This window comes from Somniosus microcephalus, chromosome 4 (genome assembly GCF_052327205.1).
Source record: "Somniosus microcephalus isolate GS21.2 chromosome 4, FLI_Smic_1.0, whole genome shotgun sequence".
NCBI lineage: Eukaryota > Metazoa > Chordata > Chondrichthyes > Squaliformes > Somniosidae > Somniosus > Somniosus microcephalus.
The window spans coordinates 100,293,585-100,309,516 of record NC_140990.1 but is presented as its reverse complement, the minus strand read 5'-3'; the positions used below and the strand labels follow the sequence as shown (position 1 = coordinate 100,309,516).

The following is a 15,932-nucleotide window of genomic DNA, read 5'->3' as shown; positions in this document are numbered from 1 at the left end:
TATACATTTAGCAAACTGAAAGGCATTCTCTTACATTCACTTAAAATTAGCCCTGTACATAGTGCATCAAAGTACAGCTACAAGTTAACCAGCTAGACAGAGAGCGAGCACTTCACGGCTAGCTGTGTAAGTTTGCTTACAGAGAAAAGTTACAAACTAAACATTTTCTGCAAAATATAGTCATCTAACTAATCATCTATAACATTCTCAAGTACTTACAGACAAATAGTGTCCAAGGCCGGAGCGTAACATGGAAATGACTTCCCAGGCCATGTGTCGAGCTGCAAGTCTGTGATATACAGTAGTTTACTGCACTTGCTAGGTACCAAATATCCACTAGGTGGCGGCACACAATGGAAATCGACCCAAATTACTCAAACCCCTGAATTAACTGGAAAACTAACATAAATTCCTAAAGAAAGACAGCACACTCCCCGCTTGGTACAATTCCATTGTACCACTACAGATACAAAATAAAACCTAAAGAAAACGTCCTTTGGCTGCAAACATACTCAGAATCATTTCTCTAGGTTTCTTCAGAAAGGAGGACTATGATCTCTGAGACTGGCCTCAGAAACACTTTGACAGTCCACTCCTTGACAATCTTCACCTCCACCTTGCGGACCCTCTTGTCCCTGCTCGGCAGAGGTTTGACAACCAGTCCCACTGGCCATTCATTTCTGTGTGCTTGGCTGTCTTTCAGCAAGACAACATCTCCCACTTTGGCATTTGGCTTGTCTTCTGTCCATTTCCTACGGCTCTGTAAGGTGGACAAATACTCTCCTATCCATCTCTTCCAAAAAATGTCTGCAAGACACTGGACTTGCTTCCACTGCTTCCCGTGCAGCTCAACCATGTCGAAGTTTCCAGAGGGGGCTGAAATAGCACTCATCTTTTGAGTCAGGAGCATCGCTGGGGTGAGGACTGCAGGCATGTCTATCAGTGGACACCGGCACCAGGGGTCTTGCATTCATGATCGGCATAACTTCAGCCATGTGAGTGCTCGAGACATTGTGTGTGAGACGAGTGGGTCCCGTCCGAAGCAGCATAGCATCCAGAATACGCCTGGCAACACTGATGAGCCTCTCCCATGAACCGCCCATGTGGGATGAATGCGGGGGGGGGGGGGGGTAAACACTCATGTGCATCCTTTCTTTTGGAGGTAGCTTCTTACCGCTGCATCGTCCGTGTGGACGTCCAACTCCTTACAGGCACCCACGAAGTTAGTCCCTCTGTCGGAGCAGAGAAGTTTGGCTGGACCACGGATTGAGAAAAACCTCCTCAGGGCATTGATGGTTAGGAAAGCTTTGTCGTCCATGGATAGTGCTGGCTTGTCATCATCCTTGGACCTTTCAAACACTGAGCATCCTAGGCTGTCTGTGCTCACAGTGAGGCCTGCCTCTTCCTCACAGGCAGAGGAGGTTGACCTATGATGCTGCATCATGCCATCGTAGTCTTCCTTTACCTGGATCCTGTTTGGGCATGGGCTGAGACAGGATGTGCGGCCGTTGTGCAACACGTTTGCTTTATAGATGTTGACATCCACTGGTTTGTTGGCTGTTCCCAGTCAAACTCCACCCACGAGGACCCATCCCAGGTCAAGCCGCTGTGCATAACGAGCATTGTGGGGCCCGTTGATTTGCTCAGACACCTTGTGCGCCCTTAAGATGTCTCTTCTCAAGAGCAGGAGGATTGGAGCGTCCGGGTCCACAGCTGGAATCTTGTTGGCAACTGGCTGTAGGTGGGGCTGATGGCGTGCAACCTCTGGGGAGGGAATTTCCATCCTATCATCTGGCATCATGTCACACTCAATTAAGGTGGGGAGGGGAAGCTGTAGTTTCCCATCCATGGACTCGATCATGAAGTTGCCAACTCTCCTACCCGTAGTCTCTGTTGTCCCTGAACAGGTTTTTAGCATGTACGGAGCTGCACTGGCTTTGACTTCAAAGAGATTGAAGAATTCTGTCTTCGCTAGAGACTTGTTACTTTGCTCATCAAGCACTGCATACATCTTGATTGCCTTCTCCTTTCTCCCTGCAGGATATGCTTTAACCAAGCAAATTTTGGAGCATGAGCGTGGGCTGCTTGCATTTCCACCAAACCTCTGTACACTTGGAGGTGACTGAAGAAGATGCACTTTCGCTTTGCTCCCCGCTATCCTCTTTGTCAACCGCAGCACTCTCGGTGGTCGAAGGAGGAGGACCTGGATGCAGGGCTGTGATGCGTTTTTCACTGTTGCACTCGAAGCACTTGATTGTCGCCTTGCAGTCTTTTGCCATGTGCAGAGTCGACCCACAACACCTGAAGCAGATGCGATTCTCCTTCAGGTATGATTTCCGCTCATCAATAGGCTTGCCTCTAAAGCTTCGACACTTTTTGAGTGGGTGGGGCTTCTTGTGTATGAGACACTGAGGATCTGGGTCATCCACTTTATTCCCAGCAGAACTGGATTGGTTGACTGAGTGTTCGGCTGGAACATCTGTTTTGTGCATGCTCACAGAGGCTTTGTTGCTGTATGTTGTGGGTTTCTCTGTTCTCGAAGGAGCGTGATTGCTGGAGGTGGAGAAAGTGAAACTTGGATCATTCCTCACCTTTGCCTGTTGTTGGATGAACCTGGAGAAGAGAGAGAAGGGAGGAAATGCTACTCCGTAGTCCTCCTTGTACTTGGATCCCTTATCTATCCATTTCTCTTGAAGGTTGTAGGGGAGCTTTTCCACTATTGGGTTTACCCCACGACCTGTATCCAAGTACAAGAGGCCTGTCAGGTAACCTTCTCCCTTAGCACACTCCAGTTTGAGGAGAATGTCACCCAGTTCTCGAAGCTCGACATTATCTTTGTTGGTTAGCTTCGGAAAGTCCTCAATCTTCTTAAGCAGTGCGTGTTCAATGACTTCTGGTGTCCCATAACAGTCTTCGAGACGTCGCCAAACCAGGTTGAGGCCTGCTGTGGGATTGCAAATGTGCACTGAGCGAATTCTCCTCACCTGTTCTGACAACTCAGCTCCGAGCCACTTTGTCATCAAATCTAGTTCTTCTCTGGCTGACAGATTCAAGTCCTTGGTGGTACTCAGGAAGGATGCTTTCCATGACCAATAATTTTCAGGACGGTCATCAAATTCTAGAAGACGTGAACTTAACAATTCTCGGCGGATGAGGTACCTAGCGAGGTCTTGTGCACCTTGTGGCTCGGGTGAGGACTGCTTGGCTGGATTGGCCGAGTGCTCTGGAGGTCTCTGCAGGTAAGTCTTACTTGTTTCTTCTCATTTAAGCTCAGTGTCTCAGAAAACAGGCTGTTTGTTACTGTGGTGAGTAGCTGGTTCTGCATCGAGATACCTGGATGTTTCCTTGAAGAACAATTTGGAGTGTTGTTGGGCATACTCACTTGTACGTTGCACTGGACTGAGGGGCTGTTCTGGAACATATGGTTCATGGCTGTGCTCCCCGCCTTCATTCTCACCTTCTTCATAAGCTGCAGCTTCAGCGGCAGCGGCAGCTCTCTGGCTTTGGAGAATGTGGAGACTGGCGTCGAGGTCAGCTCTCTGCTTCATCACACTAGTGTCGAGGTCAGCTCTCTGTTTCATCACACTAGCTTCTTTTTCAGCGAAGGACAATTGAGCCTGGGCAGCTTTTGCCTTGGCATGTGCTTTGGCGGCTGCAGAAGCTGTCGATGACGACGGTCTGCTGGACCGCCGAGATGATCTAGAGGATGCTTTAGAGGACTGTGACTTGGCATCATTTGCTCGAAGAGGCTTATGCTTCTTGGTTGGCTGGTCGACCTCCTCTATGGTATATTGTCTTCCTGAGCGTAGACTCATGGTAGCTGGGTGGTATCTTCTTGTGCTTGAGCTCGCTGTGCTGTTGTCTTTTCACTTTTCTGCCCTTGCAGCACGTTCCTATGCAGAGCTAGACAGGTAGCTAACAACTTGATATCTTCCCATAAAAATCACAAGGCTTGACTTTTCTTGTAAACTTTACTGAAAGATTCTTATTGTGAAACTGAAATACAATACAGAAATGGAAGCACACATTAGTACACAAGCACATAACTGATATGCATACACAAATTTAGGTAAGCCTGAGCAACACAGTACATTTGGCATGTAACTTAGCAAAACACGTGGAAACACAGCTTACTGTGAATATACATTTAGCAAACTGAAAGGCATTCTCTTACATTCACTTAAAATTAGCCCTGTACATAGTGCATCAAAATACAGCTACAAGTTAACCAGCTAGACAGAGAGCGAGCACTTCACGGCTAGCTGTGTAAGTTTGCTTACAGAGAAAAGTTACAAACTAAACATTTTCTGCAAAATATAGTGTACACTAATCATCTATAACATTCTCAAGTACTTACAGACAAATAGTGTCCAAGGCCGGAGCGTAACATGGAAATAACTTCCCAGACCATGTGTCGAGCTGCAAGTCTGTGATATACAGTAGTTTACTTTACTGCACATTACTGCGCTTTACTGCACTTGCTAGGTACCAAATATCCACTAGGTGGCAGCACACAATGGAAATCGACCCAAATTACTCAAACCCCTGAATTAACTGGAAAACTAACATAAATTCCTAAAGAAAGGCAGCACAGACAGCTTTACAATCACTGTACAGAAGGGAGCAACTGTTAATGGGAACTCTCTTAGTGAAGTCTGCTGGCACTCCAAGATAAATGAGACTGTCCCTTTAAATATAAATGTGCAGAGAAAGGGGAGTCCCTGTCCCTTTAAATTTCTGCCCCATTCCACAGGCAGTGGGAGTAGGAACAGCGCGCAGTCTCTTTGTAACCTAACCCAGTTGGCCACGTGTGGGGACCCGCACTGTGTGGGGGCGGGGCCTTGGGAACCTGCTCTATGTGTGGACTACTTACACTGAGACACCAATTCCAGGGACCATTTACACTGAGTCTATAAATGGGAATCAGAGAGCCTCAGTATGGGGAATGGTCATGGTGGTGAAACTATCTCTAGTGAGGGCGGGTAATGCATGATGATGTGACGGTGGAATCAGGTGGTTACTGGTGGGGCCTGGTGATATTTGAAACAATTATCTCGAATAAAGAAATAGTGCAAAGTATGTTAATAACAAGGGAATAAATCAAAGAGACCATCAAAATCAGCAATGACAATTACAAAGATCAGAGCATTTCAAAGGCTATCACATACAGTATGTGTGGAGGAGTTTTTACTAAATCGGATCCAAAAAGGGTTAAATGGTAGAGAAAATAACAGATTTCAAATCTTATGCAAGATAGTTCTATAAAGGGGTGGTTCAAAGGAAGTTCTGGTGTGGAGATGGACACCTACAGATGCTGAAAGACGCCCTCATAAGAACAGGATATGACGCTTGACTCGTCGATCGACAGTTCCGACGGGCCACAGCAAAAAATCGCATAGATCTCCTCAGAAGACAAACACGGGACACAACCAACAGAGTACCCTTCCTCGTCCAGTACTTCCCCGGAGCGGAGAAACTATGCCATGTTCTTCGCAGCCTTCAACATGTCATCGATGACGATGAACACCTCGCTAAGGCCATCCCCACGCCTCCACTACTCGCCTTCAAACAGCTGCCTAACCTCAAACAGACCATCGTTCGCAGCAAATTACCCAGCTTTCAGGAGAACAGCAACCACGACACCACACAACCCTGCCACGGCAACCTCTGCAAGACATGCCAGATCATCAACACAGATACCATCATCACACGTGAGGACACCACCCACCAGGTACATGGTACATACTCATGTGACTCGGCCAATGTTGTCTACCTGATACGTTGCAGGAAAGGATGCCCCGGAGCATGGTACATCGGCGAGACCACGCAGACACTGCGACAACGGATGAACGGACACCACGCAACAATTGCCAGGCAGGAGTGTTCCCTCCCAGTTGGGGAACACTTCAGCAGTCAAGGACATTCAGCCTCCGATCTTCGGGTAAGCATTCTCCAAGGCAGCCTTCGAGACACACGACAACGCAAAATCGTAGAGCAGAAACTGATAGCCAAGCTCCGCACTCATGAGGACGGCCTCAACCGGGATCTTGGGTTCATGTCATGCTACATGTAACCCCACCTGACGTAGGGTCATCCAGACTCGAGTTGTCGTTGGCTGGTTCTCTCTACACAGATGCGGCTGGACCTGTTGTGATTTCCAGCAAAAAAAATGTTTTTTGTTTTTCATACAGACCCCAGCATCTGCAACATTTGACCCCTTGTGACCCCATCTCATTGTTCTTTGATGTAATGTTTTCCTGACTGACCTCTTTGGACACCATTCACACCTTTGATTGCTGTGATTATCTCTCTGCCGAGGTGTGATAAATGGCAGTTAGAAAGATTACCTGTAATCATCTGGCATTATTCTCTGACTATATAAACTGTGTCTTTATGCATCTCTCCACTTCCCCTGACGAAGGAGCAGCACTCCGAAAGCTTGTGATATCAAATAAAACTGTTGGACTATAACCTGGTGTTGTGTGACTTCTTATGAAGGAAGTTCAGACGAGTGAGACACTCCATAAGCCATGTATTCAAATGGAACAGGTTTGGGGTTTGTTGTGGTACAAGGCAAACTAGGTGAGAAGTGATATCAATTAGAGTAAGAAAAGGCCAAAAAAATGGAACAGTCGGCAACAGGACATCAATTAGTCTCCTTTTATCATGGAGAAATCAAATAGTCATACATAATATGACTATTATGTTATGGTCTTATGTTCAATGGCGGGGATTTTAGCCAGCATTTCCCGTGGGGGAGAAGGTGCCGCACCCAGACAACAGGAGCCCAGTGCACAGGTGCAGAACCCGCCTGGGCTTGGAGCATGCGCGTTGCGTTTAAATACAGAGACCGTGGCTGTGGACCAGTTCCTAATCAATGCTTAAGAAATGGCCCGATGGAGTGAAGGAATGGACCGGCGTGTGGGCAGCGAGGTTTTACAAACAACTGTAGTAGGCCACAAGCTCCGAAAAATCATCTGAAGGTCCTGCGTTTGCAGCTTCGGGGCTTCTCCCGGTCACAGGCCCAGGCTAATGGTCGCCATCTTGATTCAGTGAGTAGCAAAGCGCATGCGCAGACATTTTGGTCAGGAACAAAGAGTGGGCGGGGCTTCAGTGACTGTTCCCAACCGGGTCCTAGTGCCCGGGATCGTATTAAGATTTCTCACCATCTCAAGATTCAAGATTATTTTATTGCCATATGTAACTGGTACAATGGAATGCTTACTCCCCACTCACTCCCACAATATAAGTATAAATATAAAAAGCAAAAGTAAAAACAAGTATAAATATAGAAATAATAAGCAAATAAGTATAACAATGACAGTCCAAGTTGCAGGATATGATGAATAGTGCAAAAAGCCTCTATTACCACTGGAAGTAATAGTAATGTAATATGATAAGTATATGGTAGTATAAGTATAATAAGTATAAGTTAAAATGCAGTGTGCAATGTACAAATGAGTTATAAGTTATATAAGTTAAGGTTGAGGTACAAGAGTCCTATGTGCACACAGTCCAGTGATCAAGAATGTTCGTCTGTGCTCACGGTTCAAGTGATATCAAGTTCCAGGGTGGGAGGGAGAATATGACTGTGGTATGTGGGGCAGTGCGGTTAGCAGTTCAGTAGGTGCACTGCTTGTGGGTAGAAACTGTTCTTGAACCTGCTGGTCCTGGTTCGAATGCTGCGGTACCGACGACCGGACCACAGGAGTGAGAACAGTTCATGTCCAGGGTGATTGGGGTCCTGGATGATGGAGCGGGCCTTATTCCGACACCTGGTCTGGAAGATCTCCTCGATGGACGTAAGTGCACACCCGATGATCTTTTCTGCCGTCCTCACAACCCTCTGGATGGCTTTCTTGTCCTGTGCAGTGGTGTTACCATACCACACATTGACACCACCCATCAGGACGCTCTCTATGGTGCCGCGGTAAAAGTTCACAAGCCACTGTGTGCTTATGCTGCATTTCCTCAGGCACCATAGAGGGTAGAGGCGCTGGTGTGCCTTCTTCAGCATGGCCTCAGTATTGTGGTTCCAGGCCAGGTCATCGGAGACCTGCAGTCCCAGAAATTGGAAGCAACTGACGACTTCCACTGGTGTCCCGTCTATGCTGATGGGGCGTTGGTTCCCTCGGTGGCTTCTGAAGTCCACGATGAGCTCCTTAGTCTTGCCAAAGTTCAGGGCAAGGTTGTTGTCATTGCACCATCTCATCAGCTGGACTATCTCATCTCTGTACTCCGTCTCGTCGTCGTTGCTTATCAGGTAGATTACTGTGGTGTCGTCGGCAAACTTGATGATCCGGTTGTTGCTGTGTATGGCTGTACAGTCATGTGTAAACAGAGAGTACAGCTGAGGACTGAGGCAGCAGCCTTGTGGCACTCCGGTGTTGAGGACCAGAGTGGATGAGGTGTTGTTCCCTATTTTCACCACTTGAGGCCTGTCAGTCAGGAAATCCAGAATCCAATTACAGATGGGGGTGCCCAGGCCTAGGTCCCTCAGTTTCAGGACCAGCTTGGAGGGAACAACAGTATTAAATGCAAAACTGTAGTCAATGAACAACAGTCTGACGTAGGTGTCCCTCCTGTCTAGATGTTCCAGGGCAGTGTGTAGTGTTAGGGAGATGGCATTGTCCACAGACCTGTTCGCCCTGTATGCGAACTGGAATGGGTCCGAGGAGTCGGGGATGATGCTGTTTATGTGTGTCATGACCAGCTTTTCCAGGCACTTCATGGTTACGGGTGTTAGAGCCACGGGACGATAGTCATTGAGACCTGTTACCTTAGTCTTCTTAGGTAACGGCACAATGGTTGTCTCCTTGAAGCACACTGGTACAACAGACTGCTGCAGTGAGATGTTAAAAATATCCGTGAACACAGGAGCCAGCTGGTCTGCACAGGTCTTGAAGACACGGGGTGAAACCCCGTCTGGGCTGGCTCCCTTCCATGCTTTCACCCTCCTGAAGGTTCTCCGGACCTCGGACTCAGTCAGCTGTAATGTGTAATCCTCTGGGTGGCTGGGGGTTTTGATGGCCGGCTCAGTGTTCTTCCTCTCAAAGCGAGCATAAAAAGTGTTCAGCTCGTCTGGTAGGGAGGGATCGGTGTTGGTGACTCCCGCTGAGCTCCCCTTGTAGTTGGTAATGGCCCTTAGTCCCTGCCACATGCGTCTGGCATCGGAGCCCCCGCTGTACTGAGACTCCAGTTTGTTCTTATAGTCTCTTTTTGCTGTTTTGATGGCCTTTCTGAGGTCATACTTGGCCTTCTTGTAGAGTTCGGTGTCCCCTGATTTGAAAGCGGTACGCCGTTCTCTTAGTTTGTTGCAGATGTCTAAGTTCATCCATGGTTTGCGGTTAGGAAATAAATGGACAGTCTTGGTAGAAATGCATTCATCCACCAGTCTGTAAATGTATCCAGTGACGTGGCCTGCGTACACATCCAGGTCTGGGTTCTTGAAAACACCCCAGTCCGTTATTTCCAGCCCTCCCTGCAGTTGTAGTTCTGTGTCCGCTGTCCAGCTTCGCACCCTTTTCACTGTTGTGGGTGTGCTCTTTAACCTCTGTTTGTAAACAGGAAGTAGGAGCACAGAGGCGTGGTCTGACTTGCTGAAGCCCGGCCGAGCAATAGCACGGTAGGTGTGTTTTATTGTTGTGTAGCAGTGATCTAGAGTTTTTCCATTTCTCGTCGGACAGGAGATGTGTTGAAAGTATTTCGGCAATACTTTCTTTAGGTTGCAGTGGTTAAAGTCTCCCGCAATGATGGGAACTGCTTCGGGATACTGGTTCTGAAGTTTGCTAACCTCACTGTAAAGTTCGCTCAGTGCAGTGTTAGCGTCGGCTCGTGGCTGGATGTAAACTGTTGCCATGAGAATAGCAGATATTTCCCTCGGTAAATAAAAAGGGTGACACTTGATTGTTAGTAGTTCCAGATTAGGTGAACAGTGTTGTAAAAGTACCTGGACATCTGTACACCAGTTGTTGTTGATCAGGCAGCAGACACCCCCGCCTCTGTTCTTCCCTGTTGAATCAGCTGTTCTGTTGGCCCGAAACAAAAAGAATCCCTGGGGAAAAGAATCTCCACGGAAGGCGCTGATAAAATCAGAACACACGGTTAACATCCCACACAATTGTAACAGAAGAGCCCAGAGCTGCCCCCCCCCTGTACAGTCCCAGGGTTGGAATCCCCATGTACAGTCCCAGGGTTGGAATCCCCATGTACAGTCCCAGGGTTGGAATCCCCATGTACAGTCCCAGGGATGGAATCCCCATGTACAGTCCCAGGGTTGGAATCCCCATGTACAGTCCCAGGGATGGAATCCCCATCTACAGTCCCAGGGTTGGAATTCCCATTTACAGTCCCAGGGATGGAATCCCCATGTACAGTCCCAGGGATGGAATCCCCATGTACAGTCCCAGGGTTAGAATCCCCATGTACAGTCCCAGGATTGGAATCCCCATGTACAGTCCCAGGGTTAGAATCCCCATGTACAGTCCCAGGGTTAGAATCCCCATGTACAGTCCCAGGGGTTGGAATCCATCCGTTTGCCGATGAGCTTGGTCCCCAGCTCACAGTAAAACCCAGGTCAAGGGCAATCCCAGCGTGCCCACTCTGAACCCGCTTTGCTGCTCCCTCTGTGCCCAGCACTGCCTCCACCCCCGGCTCACGGACGTGGAATTTCAGCCTCAGTGTTACAAGTTTCCTCGGTTACAGGCTGTTGAGAGGAATAATTCAATCTGCCACTGAGCTGTGTGATTGGTTCAGTCTGTCATAGGAACAGGAGTGGCCCAGGATTAATCCTGTCTGCATATCCTCCCCTCCTAATACCTTGTAAAAGCTGTTTACAAAAGTCATCACGATAAGTAGGAACAGGAGGAGGCCATTCAGCCCATCGAGCCTGTTCCCTCATTCAATTAGATCCTGGCTGATCTCTATCTTAGCTCCATCTACCCACCTTGGTTCCGTAACCCTTAGTACCCTTGACTAACAAAAATCTAGCACACTCAGTTTTGAGGTTTTCAATTGACCCCCAGCCGCAGCAGTTTTGGGGGAGAGAGTTCCAGATTTCCAGTACCCTTTGTGTGAAGAAGTGCTTCCTGACATCACCCCTGAACGGCCTGGCTCTGATTTTAAGGTTATGTCCCCCTTGCTGTGGATTCCCCCACCAGAGGAAATAGTTTCTCTCTGTTTACCCGATCAACTCCTTTAATCATCTTAAACACCTCAATTAGATCACCGCTTAATCGTCTATATCCAAGGGAGTAGAAGCCTAGTCTGTGCAACCTGTCTTCATAATTTACAAAAGTCAGCACTGTCGGTACAGGATAGAAATTCTGAACAGTTCTAGTTTCTCTGGAACATTCTTTCCTCTCTCACCCCCTCCTAATCTGTAAATCCCCCGTCCCACACACTCCCCCTCCTCCCCACATCCTCGCTGTTTGAAATCCAGATTCATCGCAGGCTCGGATTTTTCTCCCTTTCTCTCTTGAAGGTGCCGTGTGATGGTGGGGTTCGGCCCCAGTCACTGTTTACCCTCCAGTACCTTACCGAGTGGTAATTCTGAGCTGTGAGTCTATACTGAAGGTGCTGTGTGATGGTGGGGTTCGGCCCCAGTCACTGTTTCCCCTCCAGTACCTTGCCGAGTGGTAATTCTGAGCTGTGAGTCTATACTGAAGGTGCTGTGTGATGGTGGGGTTCGGCCCCAGTCACTGTTTACCCTCCAGTACCTTACTGAGTGGTAATTCTGAGCTGTGAGTCTATACTGAAGGTGCTGTGTGATGGTGGGGTTCGGCCCCAGTCACTGTTTGCCCTCCAGTACTTTGCCAAGTGGTAATTCTGAGCTGTGAGCCTGTCCTGAAGGTGCTGTGTGATGGTGGGGTTTGGTCCCAGTCACAGGGTGGGTGGTGGATGTGGAACTCGTTCCCCAGCCTCCTGTGTAGGGCTTTCTTGTTGCGTCAGTTTGAGCTGGAGTGGAGAGGGGGGAGAAGCTGCTGGGTTTAACCCCCAGTACTTCTGAGCCCAGTGGGACCCAACAATTTCCAATGTGGGACTGTGAAGGGAGGTGGATTCTAGGGGAGATTAAGTTACGAAGCAGGCACTGTCCATACAGTGTAAAAGATTATCGTTTTAGGTGTAAGTATTTCTGTAGAGGCTTTCAATCCATTTTATATATACAGATTTTTTTAATTCATTCGATGTGGGTGTCACTAGCAAGGCCGGCATATATTGCCAGTCCCCAGTTGCCCGTTGAGAAGGTGATGCTGGGCCTTCTTCTTGAACCTCTGCAGTCCATGTGTTGAAGGTACTCTCAGAATGCTGTTAGGTGAGGAGTTCCAGGATTTTCACCCAGCGACGATGTAGGACCGGCGATATATGCCCAAGTCAGGATAGTGTGTGACTTGGAGGGGAACTGGGAGGTGATGGTGTTCCCATGCACCTGCTGCCCTTGTCCTTCTAGGTGGTGGAGGTTGCGTGTTTGGGAGATGCTGTCAAAGTTCTAGTCGAGTTGAAGATGTATAAAGTCGCTCTCCTTCACCCCTCCCCCTCCCACCACGCTGTCTCTCCTCCCATAGAGGCCAGAGTCTTGTGTAGGCCCAGACCAGGTGGTGGGTTCCCTTCCCTGAAGGACATTAGTGAACCAGTTAGGTTTTTATGACAATCCGGCAGCTTTCATGGTCACTTTTTTCTAGTGCCGGCCCCACAAATTCCCAGATTCTTTACCTCAATTTCACAACCTGCCTTTGTGTTTTTGTGGGTTCTCTCTCCCCCTCCGTTTTTCCTGTTTTAAATTCATTTTGCAGGGTATTAGAAGGGGAGGATTTACAGACGGGAAGCTCAAACCAAACATCACTTCAAGATCTGACAGAGTTGCTCAATTCATCAGGACCTTTGAACATGGAAGCAGAAAGCACCGTTCAGAGCGGGGAAAATCCGTACACGTGTTCTGTGTGTGGACGAGGCTTCAGCCAATCCTCTGGCCTGTCGAGACACAAGTGCAGTCACACCGGGGAGAGGGCGTTCACCTGCTCAGAGTGTGGGAAGGGATTCACTCAGTCAAACAACCTGCTGACACACCAACGTGCACACACTGTGGAGAGGCTGTTCACCTGCACTGAGTGTGGGAAGGGATTCACTCGGTCATCCCACCTGCTGACACACCAGCGAGTTCACACTGGGGAGAGGCTGTTCACATGCTCCGTGTGTGGGAGGGGATTCCCTGATTCATCCGACTTGCTGACACACCAGTGAGCTCATACCGGGGAAAGGCCGTGCGCCTGCTCTGACTGTGAGAAGGGATTCACTCAGTCATCCTACATGCGGAGACACCAGCGAGGTCACAAGTGACAGTAGGTGTTGGATTCTGATGTTATTGCTGCTGTTAATTACATCCCGGACTGAATCGTGTTCACACTGACAGTTGGAGTTTGTTTCTGCTGATGTTAATAAACTCCAGCCCAGTTATAGGGGTTAATATTCTTAATAAATGTCAAATAAATCAGCTATGCTTTAAACACATTGTTGTGGATTATTGTCGTTCCCACCTGAGTGTTTAGCATCACCTGTCTGGAGCTCAGAAAGGACAATCTGGAGAAGGATCATATGGTGGGAACAGAACTACAGCCTGGACACAGTCCATCAGGGCCACACTGAGAGGGGCAAACGGCACTTTGGTCTTTCTCGTCTCTCTTCACTGACAGAAATGTCCCCGTGCAGGTTAATCTTGAGGCCTGTAAGGAATGTGTCCCAGCCGCTCCTTTCCTTGGGTCAGAGCTCCTAGGCATGGAACAGAAGGCTCCTTTACAACTGTGTTTAGAGTCAGGAAGAACAACGGTGAATGCTGGAAACCTGTTGTCCAATCAGAGATTGGTGTCAAACTGCGATCTGTTCCTGACTGAAAGTGAAATGGCAGGGTTAAGTTTCCAGTCTAAAAATGACTGGTAATTATTCTATGAAGGTTTAACATGTTCATAGAACGGTTACAGCACAGAGGGTGGCCATTCGGCCCCTTGAGTCTATGCCAGCTCTCTGCAAGAACACTTCAACTAGTCCCACTCCCCCACCCTTCCCTCGTAGCCCTGTAAATTATTTTCCTTCAAGTACTCATCCAATTCCCTTTTGAAAGCCACGATTGAATCTGCTGCCACCACTCTTTCAGGCAGTGCATTCCCGATCCTAACCACTCACTGCGTAAAAAGTTTTTCCCCATGTCACCTTTGATTCTTTTGTCAATCACCTTAAATCTGTGTCCTCTGGTTCTCGACCCTTCCACCAATGGGAACAGTTTCTCTCTATCTACTCTGTCTAGATCCCTCATGATTCTGAACACCGCTATCAAATCTCCTCTTAATCTTCACTGCTCTAAGGAGAAAACCCCAGCTTCTGCAGTCTATCCACGTAACTGAAGTCCCTCATCCCTGGAACCATTCTTGTAAATCTTTTCTGCACCTTCTCTAAACCTTCACATCCTTCCTAAAGTGCGGTTCCCAGAATTGGACACAGTATTGCAGTTGAGGCCGAACCAGTGTTTTATAAAGGTTCATCATAACTTCCTTGCTTTTGTACTCTAGGCCTCTACTTATAAAGCCCAGGATCCCGTAAGCTTTTTTAACCGCTTTCTCAACCTGCCCTGCCGCCGTCAACGATTTGTGCACATTAACCCCCAGGTCTCTCTGTTCATGCACCCACTTTAGGATTGTACCATTTAGTTTATATTGCCTCTCCTCGTTCTTCCTACCAACATATATCACTTTGCATTTTTCTGCATTAAATTTCACCTTCCACGTGTCCGCCCATTGCACCAGCCTGCCTATGTCCTCTTGAAATCTGTCACTATCCTCCTCACTGTTCACTATACTTCCAAGTTTTGTGTCATCTGTAAATTTTGAAATTGTGCCCTGTAGACCCACGTCCAAGTCATTAATGTATATCAAGAAAAGCAGTGGTCCTAGAACCGACCCCTGGAGAACACCAGTATACCTTCCTCCAGTCCAAAAAACAACCGTTCACCACTACTCTCTGTTTCCTGTCACTTAGCCAATTTCCTATCCATGCTGCCAATGTTCCTTTTATTCCATGGGCTTCAACTTTGCTGGTTAGCCTATTATGTGGCACTTTGTCAAACGTCTTTTGGAAATCCATGTACACCTCATCAACCACATTGTCCTCATCAGCCCTCTCTGTTACCTCATCAAAAAACTTGATCAAGTTGGTTAAACACGATTTGCCTTTAACAAATCTGTGCTGGCTTTCCTTAATTAATCCACACCTATCCAAGTGATGATTAATTTTGTCCTTGATTACTGTTTCTAAAAGCTTCCCACTACTGAGGTTAAACTGACTGGACTGTAGTTGCTGGGTTTATCCTTACACCCTTTTTTGAACAATGGTGTAACATTTGCAATTCTCCAGTCCTCTGGCACCACCCCCGTATCTATGGAGGATTGAAATATTATGGCCAGTACCTCTGCGATTTCCTCCCTCAAGTCCCTCAGCATCCTAGGATGCATCCCATCCACTCCTGGTGATTTATCTACTTTAAGTACAGCTAGTCTTTCTAATACCTCCTCTTTATAAATTTTTATCCTATCAAATATCTCCACTACCTCCTCCTTTACTATGTCTATGGCAGCATTTTCTTCCTTGGTGAAGACAGATGCAAAGTACTCGTTTAGTACCTCAGCCAAACCCTCTGCCTCCCTGCCTAGGTCTCCTTTATGGTCCCTAATCAGCCCCACCCCTCCTCTTACTACCCATTTACTATTTATATGCCTATAGAGAAGACTTTTGGATTACCTTTTATGTTGGCTGCCATTCTATTCTCATTCCCTCTCTTTGCCCCTCTTAGTTTCTTTTTCACTTCCCCTCTGACCTTTCTATATTTAGCCTGATTCTCCGATGTATTTGCAACCTGACATCTGTCATACGTGCTCTTTTTCTGACTC

General features: G+C 47.7%; 1 protein-coding gene across 1 annotated transcript; it reads left to right on the top strand.

Moving 5' to 3' along the window:
* The first annotated feature begins 3,981 nt into the window (after positions 1-3,981).
* Positions 3,982-13,502, top strand: LOC147119587 (uncharacterized). Its single transcript, XM_085985169.1, has 2 exons — positions 3,982-7,052; positions 12,792-13,502. Exons 1-2 carry the CDS (start codon positions 7,033-7,035, stop codon positions 13,237-13,239), a joined length of 468 nt encoding a protein of 155 aa, XP_085841295.1. The 5' UTR covers positions 3,982-7,032; the 3' UTR covers positions 13,240-13,502.
* The last annotated feature ends 2,430 nt before the right edge of the window (positions 13,503-15,932 follow it).

Bases quoted from the DNA above. Each gene is read 5' to 3' on its own strand.
- LOC147119587 (XM_085985169.1), top strand. From the start codon at position 7,033: ATGGTCGCCATCTTGATTCA. The intron at 7,053-12,791 runs GTGAGTAGCAAA...TTCATTTTGCAG, and splicing joins ATGGTCGCCATCTTGATTCA to GGTATTAGAAGGGGAGGATT.